This window comes from Micrasema longulum, unplaced genomic scaffold (assembly GCF_059751315.1).
Source record: "Micrasema longulum isolate JH-2025_06_02 unplaced genomic scaffold, ASM5975131v1 h1tg000557l, whole genome shotgun sequence".
NCBI classification, from domain to species: Eukaryota; Metazoa; Arthropoda; class Insecta; order Trichoptera; family Brachycentridae; genus Micrasema; species Micrasema longulum.
Window position 1 is genome coordinate 368,909 of NW_028277753.1, and position 13,109 is coordinate 382,017.

Here is a 13,109-nt window from a genome sequence, read left to right on the forward strand (position 1 = left end):
TGGTAAATCGTATGTGAGAAAAGGTTGCGGAGCACTGGCTTATCAAATCTAAGGTAGGCGTAAATGATAAGGTTAAGAAAGGGTTACCAAGATGGTTTCGTCATGTAGAACGAGAGGATGACGAAAGAAGGGTTAAACTGGTATATACGAGTATGGCGAGAATAAATGGTAACGTAGGACGTGGACGACCAAGAAAGACGTCTCATTATCAGATAATTCAAAATCTCATGTCTGGTCATGTCTAAAGCCGACAAAACGAAAATACATGTATGGCAAGATGTATGAATGTGGGAGAAACTCTAAATGTCAAACGGCCTATCTTTTCTGCCTACCCCTACGGTTAAATGGCGAAATGGTAGTAGTAGTAGTAGATTGCGCATAATGACTGTCAAATTTCAAAACCAAGTGGTTTCACACTGCTATACTTCATTGATCCTTGACTGGCGCGTAAGATCATCTTGCCTTTACAAAAAATAATTTAACGATTTAATAAATATTTGAACTCTAATGATTTACAGAAATATTTAATTTTGAGGACAATGGTCCTAGAATGGTCCCAAAATGTTGAATGAATGGTAAATAACTTACTATTAGGGGATGGAAATCAAGTTGAGGTAGAGTGAGATTCAAACCACAGACCTTTGATCTTTGAGTCCGAGACACTAGTCACAGGACCACAACCCGATTCTTATTATCGGAATCAATTTTTTTTGTGTCTAGGTGGATGAAGAATCAGAACCATGGACGAGTGTTTTCGACTCGATGACTGCTCTCAGGTAAAAATGTTAAATAAGAAAATCGAGTAGAGATAAGTCCGCCTTATTGTGTAGTGGTTGAAAAATTTATTTACCATTTTTGAGGTCCTGAGTTCGATTGGACAGGATGGGCGTGAAATATTTATTACAAAAGGTTGTAAATTGTAATATTTCATTGTTCCTGTACAGGCACTTAAAGCGTAGATGATCGAAATACGCTGTGTTTAAATAAAACATGCTGTATTTTGTGCAAAACTGTGTGCAGAAAAGAGAATGACCATAGTATTTAAAATAAAATAAATGTACATGAATCTAAATTTTTTAAAAAACCATAATTTTTTTAATGTTTATTAATATTAAATATGTCTATTCCTGACCTGAGGATTGAAAACACCATTTTTTTCAATTTCTATAACCATTAAAAATGATAGCCTTGTAGTAGAACAACACTTGTCTTGGAATGATTGGATTTCTGAATTTAGTAAAAAAAATATTGAAGTCTTAATTCTCCCAAAAGACTTTTCGTCCAAAGTATGTCTGACGTAATTTCTTATCTTATCTTAATGTTACGCAAATACCAAAACCAAAGCTCACGTAATTGCCCGACTCTATCACTTCCAAAATAATTGTATTAGTTTTGTCTTCAATATTAAAAAAAACCATAATGTTATTTCTTTTCGAAAGGAATTAAAATTGTTTACTTTTGGACATTGCGAAGGCTTTCAATCTCTTTCCCATTTATTATATATTTAAATATAAAGGAAACATTTTCGAAAAATAAAGTCATTTTGCGATGTGTTTTTTTCAAAGCATACAATTAAACGAAGTTATTTAGAAAGCAGCCAGCCATAGAAAAGAGAAACTGAGATAATAGCCCAGAAAATAATAACATTCGTTCTTTTTTTTTATCACAAACAATAATTTTATTTTGTATTTGACCAGTTTTAATGATTTATAAAGTCTGGCTGTCAACACAATCTAAGGATTAGACTTGTTAAACTATAATGTGTGTTGTGTCATTATGTATTGAACATGCTTTTTTACTTTAGAGTAATTAATTGTTATTTTAATTATACGTTAAAAGAATTTCGATGATTTTTTAAATATTCATTTTGCAAAAAACAGTCAGATCACATTCAAACTTGGAATAAATGAGGTAATATTCCATTTTAAAAATTATTTTTTTATTTCAGGTGTATTTAAAATTAATTAATTTATAAAATTAAAAAAGTTGCCTTTTAATTTATTTAAAAGGACTTGTTTTCCAGAAGCATAATCTTCCAATCAGCATCTATATGGTAAGATTTTTCTTGTGTTGTGGGTGTTTTCTGCAAAATAAGAAATATCGTTTTTGTGATCATCATTTTTTTAGAAGGTGATTACAACAGTTTTTTTTTGTATGAAAGCAGCATGTCATGTTTTATACGTGTATGATTCAAATCATTAGATGAAGTGCTTTCACACTTATAGATTACGCAAACAGGGTATATTCTAAGCTTATAACCGAGTTGAACAGTTTAAACCCGCGCTGTGCCAGCGGCTGCCCTGCAAGACATCGGACCCTCCGATTGACTGTTTTTGGTAGAACATAGAATTAACCTAATTGCATCCAATAACACTAATTTTTAATTTTTCCAAAATTGTGACCTGGATGCTCTCTGCATAATTACTTTCAATTACGATGCCAACGATATTATAATTATTTTTTCCGTGCGACATTGGATAAATTTTCACAATGGCTTAAATTATAAACACATATTTCGAATAACTCAAAAACAACATGTTTCGCGCCCTATAAGACGAACGGCACGTTTAACGTTTCCGCGTCATACTTAAATCTAAGATATATGGCATCTTTGCTTACTCCTGCGAGGAAATGGCGTGATTGTTTGATTTTGTACTTCTTTTGTGATTTTGTTTCTGAAAGTATTTTTTGAGTACCTACGTATCAACGGTCTCTACGTAAACTACAGAATATACATTTTGCGAGGTTTGCTGGAGAGCAAAAACAAAGGTTGATATTTTTTAAAGACGCTATGAGATATTGCAGAATTGCCAAACATGCGTCTTTTGTATTTCAATAGACACATGTTTGTGTCTATTAAATAAATAAAAAAATATATTTTTTAAATTTTCCAGCTTTGTTTTTGCTCTCCAATGAAACACGCAAAATGTAGATTCGATAGTATAGGTAAAGACTGTAGATATATAAAAACGTCAATATTACTAAAATTATTATTAAAAGTTTTTATGCGATGAATCTGTTCTGGAAATAATATGTAAGCTTACTTCTTACAGTACTTAAGTATGCAGATGTATGTTATCCAGATGCTAATTCTGAATTGCTTAATAGGTTGGAACGATTGGAAAATGTTTGTGGTCGTTTTATCTTTAATCTTCGCAAATTCAACCACATATCCGAACATCACACGCAACTCCACTCGTTCAGTATCAAGCATAGAAGAGACCTTCACATCCCAACACTTCTTCACAATATTTTATATCACAATTCACCTGTTTATCTTTTGGAGCTCTTCAACCAACCTTTATCATAGCGTGGGCTAATTTGTCGTTCAAGTAACGAGAGAACCCTTTCAATATCCATTCACCGCTCTAATTTTTTTACCCGCTCTTTTACAAAAGTAACTGCCTAATTATGAAATAATCTATCCATTAATGTCAGAGACACCCTTTCTTTATTTAAAATTAAATCTCGCATGAAATGTCACTTCCTGAATATTAAAGTTTTTCCTTTTTCCTCCTTCTTTCCTTTTCTCTTAACTCCTTCCTCTGAAAAGTGTTTTAATAAATTAAATAAAATATAAAAATTTTTTTTCATAGAATAGAAGAGAATGTGTGTTTTGTAAAATATTCTTCTTTGACATCCCAGTCTGAACTATTTGTTCACCTTTCTGAGCACGAGCTATTACTTCGCACTGTTATATCATTTGCCGAATCGATTAGATTTAGGGTATTTCTTATGAATAGTTTGATTTCGAAACGCATTTCGTATTTTCGTGAGAATATAAAATTAACTATAATCTCTTCTCAAGAAGGCTGATAAATACATTTTAAAAAAAGTTTGACATAAATTACTTGACAAAAATTGAGACGTTGAAAATTGTATACAATATTGCACTGTAAAACATATAAACCGATGATGTAACATTAACCGAAAGTCAAAATATGCTGGCATACACTACCAGATAATAACAACACTACTTCATTTAAAAAGCAAAGACAAACGTAGGATAGTCAAAGATACTATACATATTCAATAGACTAAAACAATACAATGACTTACCTTATCAATTAAAAAAATACACTGGAGACAGATAATTCAATTTATCATAATTAAGTTCTCTGAATGCAGAATAAATACGGTAAAATTTGTCCCAGTAAACCTACTATCTTACACAATGCTTTTAACACAAAACAAGAAACTGCAAAATGATGGTGAATTAGTTAATATAAGGAATGAACATTGAGGAGGATCCTTATTCTCACCATCCACCCGCAGCTGTTATAGAGTCCTGGGAGACGCTCTGTCAGCTTATAAATATTCGTTACAAACTCTATGCAGATAAAAGAGGCGGGAAGAGGATGTATGGATAAAAACCAATACGTCGTTCCCACCCCCAGGATCCTCTAAATATATTCATAATTAACTAACAAAAAACACAGTGGAAATATCCAATATTGAAGCTAATTGTTTGAAGATAGGGATTGAAAACATTGCTCGGTACAGTGTATTTATATGGATCGCCCTCAATAAATAATTCGTCAAAGTTTTTTGATACCCTTGGTTATATTTTAGAAACAAATAAGTCTAATGCTGTGTTTATCGGAGATATGAACATTGATTTGCTAAACTATTTGGATACGCTTGTAAATACATACCAATATTTGATCGCTGAAAATGGTTTCATAAATAATTTGAACGTACCTACTAGACCGAAATCCGGGACTTACCTCGATCATGTATTTACAAAAGATCTAAATCATGTTTATACTGTTGTCATTCAAACTGATATAACCGATCAGTATACAACTGGAATCCTCATAAAGAAACAAGATTACATAATTGTAGAAGGGATTTAATTAATAGAAGTCTACCACTCTACCCCAACTTGATTCCCATTTTCTAATAGTGAGTTATTTACTACTCGTTGAAAATGGCCACCAAAATTTAAATATTTGGCAAATGATAAGAGCGCTGATGTTTCTTTTTTTTAAAAAAGTGTTAAATATATTGATATTTTAAGAAATGACTTAGTTTTTGAAACAAGGAATGAAGTAAATTCTTATTGAGATTGCATTCAGTAAAAAAAAAGAAAAATATCAATAAAACACCTAATTACTCAAATGATACATCTACAAAAAAAAAAAAATCATTTATTTCATTCATTCCCTTTCCACACCTAATAGTGCATAGGATACTAAATTGGTGTATAAAAAATGCGTCAGTTTGTCCCAGCGTATTTTGTTTATAATAATAATTTTTCTCACATAAAGGAAAAATGATCAGTTCTATATATTTCGGTTTTAAAACACCGTTTAAAATAAATATATCACATCAACCATGTCGGGATCGGACTTGAGACCTCTTGCATGGCGGACAAACGTACTGATCATAACACCGTGAGGCCGACAAAAAAAACACCCCACCGTAAAATCAAATATATGGATAACAGATGGCATCCTTACAAGTTTAAAAAGAAAGATAAATTATACAGCTCACACAAAAAACATCCTTACGATATCGAGCTCAAAAGAAAAAATGTGCGCCATCGTAATATTTGCAAATCGGTAATAATAACATGCAAAGAATCTTAATATGGAGAAAAAATATGCCATTTGGCAAAAACCAAAAGAAAGTATGAAAAATTTTCAAAGATGCCTCAAGTCTCCAAACGACACAAAAAATTAATCACTTGTAAAAGATGGAAAAACATTCACCACTGAAAAGGATATAAGATATTATTACCAACAATTTTAATAAATATTTTATGGACGTAGGCAGAAATCTAGTTTCAAATGTACTTTTCAAAAAGAAAATATCTTAAATGGTGGTGGCAAATTCTATTATCTACACTCTTACACCTGAATGTTAATTTTTCGTATTACCCTATTACTACCAATCAAGACATTAAAAAATTGTACTTCTTGTGGCTTAGATGGAATTTCAGCATCCAACTTTAAAAATATCAACAATCACATTTTAGCACCTTTTACCCATTTTTTAAAGCGTAAGTGTCTCTCTAAAAAGTTTGCAGAGTATTAAAAAAATGCGGCAGCATGTCCCATCTTCAAAGCCGGTAATGATTATCTAGCCTCTAACTACAGACCAATATAACTTATAAATGTTATTTCAAATATCTTCGAATCATTAATGAAATAAAGACAACTAAAATACTAAAAAAAATTACAATTTAACATTCAAAAAATCATTTACCTTTAGAAAAAATTAAGGTACACAAGTCACCATCGCAAAATTAATTGAAGATGTAACAAAAACAAAAGATAATGTAGACAAATGCTTAACGGTCTTCTTGATTTAACAATTTTTGGTTTTTGACTCGATCTCCATTGAAATCTTTCTAGAAAAATTCCGATAGGGTACTGCATCGATACACCAACCGCAGCGTATGTTGATCATTTTTGTAACATGAATGTAAGGTGATCAGTCTTACGCTTCAGGTACCAGTCCAGGGACTATGAAATATTTTAGTGTGAAAACACCCTTTAAAATATTTTTTTCAAATCAACTATGTCGGGGATAGAACCAGAGACCTCTTTCATGGTAAGCAAACGCGCTGATCATTACGCTTTAAGACCGGCATATCACATAGGAATACGAGAAGTCAGTCTTAATTTTTTAAAAAGCTATTTAGAATCAAAAGCAATTAGTCGGAATAAATAATCAAGAGAACAAACAGAATTGTTTTCATTACGGCATATCTCAAGTACATACACCGGGTCGTTTCTGTTCCTTGTATATAAATGATATTTGCAATATGCATTAGAAGGTGAGAATACAATTTGTTTTTCTGATGACACCGATGATACTTTAAAAGTCAAACATAGGTAGTTATCTTTGAAAATGCTGACGATAACTCTCAAAAAGTAAAATACTGGCTTGACAGAAACCTACTTATCTCAAATATATCAAAAACGAAATATTTCACACATAGTTCAGTAATTTTTTCATTGAGTGCTTTTCATTTATTTTTTTTATTCATGATTACCACAGCTTACTGACCGCATACCGCACACCGCATCTGAGGGCGTAAATCTCCTTTGCGGTGCCCACATACACGGAAAATTTCGTCGTTGTAAAACAAGAAAAGCTGCCCGAAGGAGTTCGCTGTAATCTGGTAGCCTAAGCATCTTTGTGCTGAAAGAAAGTAATCTAAAAGTACATAATATGTACTTCATTGTATTGAGAAAAGAGGGAAGTGAATTCTTCACTGACAAGGATTAAATTGATTGGACGTGATCAATTCGCCTAAATGATTACAAAACTTTTTAAATGCCTTGAAATTCTTTTGAAAAGCCACCAGATCTGTAAATCCGACAGGACTTATAACAGGGTCACGGATAGTAGTGAAAAGCTCCATTCAGTAATCATAGAGAAAGGAAAAGGGAGAAGACCACAGGGTGTGTTAAGAAGATTGGTTAGGATATCCGCAGCAGCACGAAGAGGAGTCACCAATATTAAAAACAAATAATTTTTATTTAAATTTACCATGACCTGATAAAAACTGCGTAGTCCAGTGATTGAGAATAACCTAAAAAAAATTTAAGCGCTGACGGATTAAAGGAAAAAAAGAAAGGTAACCCTCCCTAAAGGGAAAGATTCCCATCGCGATTGCCAAGCATCAAGAAGAGCGTTTAAAGACATCTTTTTTATTTTCGATTGAGACATTTCTTCAATTACGAGTAGACGGACGCCACCAATAATAGAGAAACGCCTTCTTTTTAGGTGGAAATTTGCAGATCGTTGTTGAACCTCCAGATCCAAAGGGAAACAAGCCCGTTAGAACCGGGGGTCATGATTACCACAGCAGCAAGTAACCGTACTCGTACCAACTAATAAAAAATGTAAATAGTATCAAATACCTTGGCATATTAATTGATAACAAACTTAACTGGAAAGATTGCATTAATAAAATTACGGTAAAAACTAGAAAATTATTTTATTTATTCTTGTTAATAAGGAAAATTTGTAAAAAAAAAAACTGTAAAAATCTCCTACAGCGCTCTATGTCAGTCCACATTCTTATATGGCATTATCGGTTAGGGCACTGCAGAAAAGTATAACCTAGAATCCACCATTAAATCACAAAAAGCTATAATTAGAATAATCAACAAAAGTCCCATCGTTATCCATCAAGTTAACTGTTATCAGAATTTCCTGTCTTTACTATAGATCAACTAATCAATAAATGTAAGTTTAATTGAATTTATACCCAAAACCATCGACACGTAGAAATATACAGACCATTCACACCAAACTAGAGCCTAAACAAACAAATTCATTATTGTTCCCAAACTAAGGACCACATCAGCCCAGCGTTACCATTACTGTAGTGGAATAAAATTATAGAATAAACTTCCTTCATTAATTAGAGATATAAAACCACTACAGAGGTTTTCAAGAGCTGTGGACGGTGCATAATGGCCCTGAAAACAAAGTTGATTATAAATGTGTCATTTTTATTATACTTCTGATATGTTTATTATATTTTTACGTACTTATGGGATATATAGTGAGCGGTGATAGCGTGGTGGTCCGCTTTCATTCGGGTGAATATAAAAATATTCCAGCGAGTGATCGTGGATCGCCTTGCTGTCGCTTCATGCTATATTGCCTGCGGATGCGATACCTTACCGATATCACACCATACAGATACAACTTGCATCTCTCTTGGTACAGGTTAACTTACATAGATAGGTTTAAAAAAACTAACATTGAAAAATTTACATATGACATTTTAAATAAATTAATCTTTTTCATATTGGAATGAATTAAGTAGGTACTATAATATTTTTTATTTATTCATAAATCAGCCACAAATGTTATCTTACATAAAGAACTAAAACCTAAAAAAAATGGTAGTAAGTACGGACACATTATGAGATGGAACCTACAAACTGAAGAAATTTCTAATAAAATAAAACGTTTGATTAATTTTTTCATACCTTTATTCTTTATTTCTATATACTAAGAATTAAAGAACTAAAACAATTATATTATGGATTGGTAAATTCAATACTGACGTATGGTCTGATTGGCTGGGGAAGCTGCACTAAAACGACTATGGTTTCAGCAGATATAGCTCAAAAATCAGTGTTAAGAGTTATATTTAAAAAAACCATACCGATACCCGAGTGATTCGCTTTTCAAAGAATTTCAAGTGCTGGATATTCGTCAACAGTATATATTGAGGTCAGTAGCGGTCACACATCTCAACAGGGAAAAATACGCAAGGGTTTGTCATGTTTATAATACTAGACACTCCAATAAGGATCTGATTCTACAGAGAGGAGTCAATACTTTTTTAGCGCAAAGGCAGCAATATTATATAGGCCCGAGGGTATATAACCTTATCCCAGTTTCGTGGAAATGTGGTGGGATTGCCAGGCTGAAAAAGGTGTTGACTGCATTCTTAATCCATATTGGTCGGAGGGAGTCAGAGAATTTGTTGTCCTATGTAGAAGGACGTAAGCTGGTTGCTTGTTTTACTAGTAATGACTTGGGACTTAAGATATAGAGATTTTGGTATTATTTATGTTTTCTCTGGATATTCATTGTTTACCTTTAAGACTGAAAAAGCACACATTATGATAAAACTGTAAATACTTTTAAATATCATTGTAAAATACATAATTTACTGCCTTAGAACGGGGAAGCTATCCCTAGTTAGGCAGTTTAGATGAACCAACAGCACAAATAAATAATATGTATGCTTACTTTTACTACTGAATCAATTTGTTGTATAAATAATTACTTGTATATTGCTGTAATAAATATGTAAAATAATAAAAAAAAAAAAAAAAACGAGAATATCAGAACAATATCACATTATTATAGAACAAAACAACGACTGTCGAAACTTATAAACCAGGGACTGAAATTATATAAAGTTATCTATCAGACAAAACTAAAAAAAGACTTCTTGACAAAAGGCGTTTTGAATATTATCAAAAACAATATAATATAAATTTAAAAATGAAAAAATATTTTGTTAAATGAATAGAAAAAAAAAATACTTACCAATTACAATCCACATGACAATAGAGTTCCCGCCTATGGCAACGAACAGCATTCCACTGAAGAGCGATATCCACGCCGCCTGAGCCCAGGGCGGCATTATAGGGGCTGGGGCGGAGGTGACAGTGGGCGGCGGTGGAGACGGTGGATCCGTAGGCCAGAGAGCGGCGGCGCTTGAAGGCACCGCGCCACCCACGACAAATACGCTGCGATTGAAATCCAACTCCCATGTTGAAATCGCCTAAAACAATTTTAAAGAAAAATCTATTTCAGGCCCTGACTTTGTGGTCATTCATAAAAGTTAAAATAAAACAATAAATCTATCTCGTTTTATGCATAAATATTATACTTTCCTCACTCTACATCTCCTACCTTAACAAAAACAACATCACAAAAAGACTAAGCTTATTTGCTCAATGAACAATAATTAAGATTTCATGTTTATAACGGACCCTTCTCTCATTAAGTATTGTGCTCTCTGATACGAATATTTCGTTTCATGTATTGTGCTCCCTGATACGAAGATTTCATTTCATGCGCTTGATTCGTCAAACGGATGGAAGTGTATGTATGGAAATTGACTAGGATTTTCCAATGGTAATGAGAGAAAATGATACCGCCAGAGACCAAAACTCCAATTGAACGAAGTTATCCAGAAAGCAGCCAGCGAAAAAGAAACTTAGATAATAAATAGCACTTTTGTAAAAAGAGTAAATAATACATTATAATAAACCAAATAAAGACATCTATTAATCGAATATAACACGCACATCAAAAACTTATTTCACGTAATATAACTAAATAAGGCGCTAAAAAAATAATCTCTTTAATTGATACCAACCATCAATGTGTTTCTTTTTTGGGTGATACGGTGTGTGTTGGATTTGTTCCGACGTTTCGGCCACCATTGCAGAAGCTATCTTTAGAGCAAACTTAGTGTTTTGTAGAAAAAAGTATGTGTTTAAGTACAAGTAATCTGTACCATATCGCAGTCGGCAGCAGGCAGATTAATATTCATCACCCAAAAAAGAAACATATTGATAACAGCGAACGTGAAAACCTTCGCACCTATGATACTAACTATATTTAAATAAATTACAATCATCAAGTTCTGTCACTATGAACGTATTTTGGAAAATAATAATTATTATAATATCTTCTACATTTATTGTTATTTTCACAAATAGGAATTGATTATTTATAGCAAAATAACGGTTTCTTAGAACAGGCATTGCCCATATAGGAACACCGATAGATCCGTACAAATATTTTGCTTTACCACATTACTTCGTATGTTTGACCTTTTCTCATCGAATCAAATCTACACAATAATAGAAATGTTTTTTACTTTGACAAATTATAAATAATGCATAAATTTGTATTTTTATAATACAAAGAAAAATTGGATTATGTACTTTGATTTTTTCAATTTTACTTTTTTATAGTAAGTAATTACATTTATTTTTTTACATTTTAAATAATAATAAATAGTAAAAAATAATGTGACCTCACTTGGGTTACCCGTGCCGAGAAAACTTCACAATTAGTTTTTTTAAACAAATGAGAATATACAGAGAGAAATTGCAAAATGTTAAGCCAGTTTTGAACACTACGTATTTATGTCGATATTTGATTTTTGTATACCTATATTATTTAATTTATGGACACGGCACGAAGTGCCTTTTATCATACGAAAAATACAAAATGTGTAGAAATAAACACTTCAAATAACGTACAGTAGATAAACGAAGAAAATAAAGTTTAAATGTACATACTATATAACATAGAGATTTCATACTATGAGCACGCTAACACAGTGTGTAAAAAATAAATAATTAAAATGCATATAAAAATTATAAACATGGAATAAAGTTTTTTTAAGGACAAATATGTAGGTTTATATTTAATCAAACGTACCAATGTACTATAGTAATAAATTAAATACAAATAATAACGAAAGTTAAAGAAATGTTTTTTTTTTTTTTTTTCAAAAATAAAAAACAAAAAAATATATAATATTTATTCACAAAAAATTACAAAAAGTAAAAAAAAAAAAAAAAAAAGAAAGCGAAATAAATTATAAAACAAACATCATAACATAATATATTTGACCAGTTTCAACGATTTTTATTGGTCGCCTCATACATTGAAAAGTTAATTGTGATTTTTTGATAGCGAAGTTTTAGTTGAAATATTACACAATTAAGGTGTTTCAAGTACAAAACACAGTTTTAAGTACAAAACACAGTACTAACACAGTTTTTAAAAAAATACTAAAAAAGTGCTAAGAAACTTGAAAACTAATTTAAAATGTATTGATAAAATTAAGAGGTAAAAAATGGCAGCTATTTTTTATTTAAGCTTAACACAAAACATCGACATTTTTTAATTTGAAAAATGTCGAAAGCATATCACATTTTTAAATATTTATATTATTTAACATGTCAACGATATACTTATACTGTTTTTAAATTTAATTAAAGTACAAAACCAAAACTAATTTCACAATACCTACGTTGAAAAAAAAAATGAAAATAGGCAACTCGGAAATCTTTGAAATTAAAAAAAAACGATTCATAATAAGAAAAAAACATGTATCCTTTAGTCCACCCCTGTCTTATTCAAAAGATCGTTTTCATCTCACTTTACGTCTCCCATCTTTACAAGAACAATATGACAAAAGGACTTGACTTGTTAGCTCCATATGTTTTGATTTAATATTTAATAAACACTGAAAACATAAAATATGATAAGATTCATTAGTTAATTATACCTTGAAAAAGAAGCTTGTGTAGCTTTGAAACCGGCCATAGAAAAAAAAAGTTAAAAATAACAACGACAACAAGCCGTCACTCCGTTACCCTTTAAAGGTAGGCAGAGAGGATAGAACGCCACATCACACTATATTTGCATACATATCTCGCTTTCTCTACATCCATAAATCTTCTCATGCACGCGCGCCAATTATTCCGACTTTAGACATGTCCATCTTCAAGTATTTGTTAAATTTGGTTATGCTTTGTCTTTTTCGGTCTTCCTCTATTTCTGCATCTATCAACATTCGCATTATAAATATT

The 13,109-nt window shown here is 31.6% G+C and overlaps 1 protein-coding gene across 1 annotated transcript in view; it reads right to left on the bottom strand.

The window, feature by feature from the left end:
* Positions 1 to 10,132, bottom strand: part of TkR86C (Tachykinin-like receptor at 86C) — a 357,528-nt gene extending 347,396 nt beyond the window's left edge. Inside the window, exon 1 of the mRNA XM_088228031.1 lies at positions 10,036 to 10,132. Within this exon, the coding sequence (XP_088084157.1) occupies positions 10,036 to 10,132 (97 nt within the window). The remainder of the gene's footprint in view (positions 1 to 10,035) is intronic.
* Between the last annotated feature and the right edge of the window lie 2,977 nt (positions 10,133 to 13,109).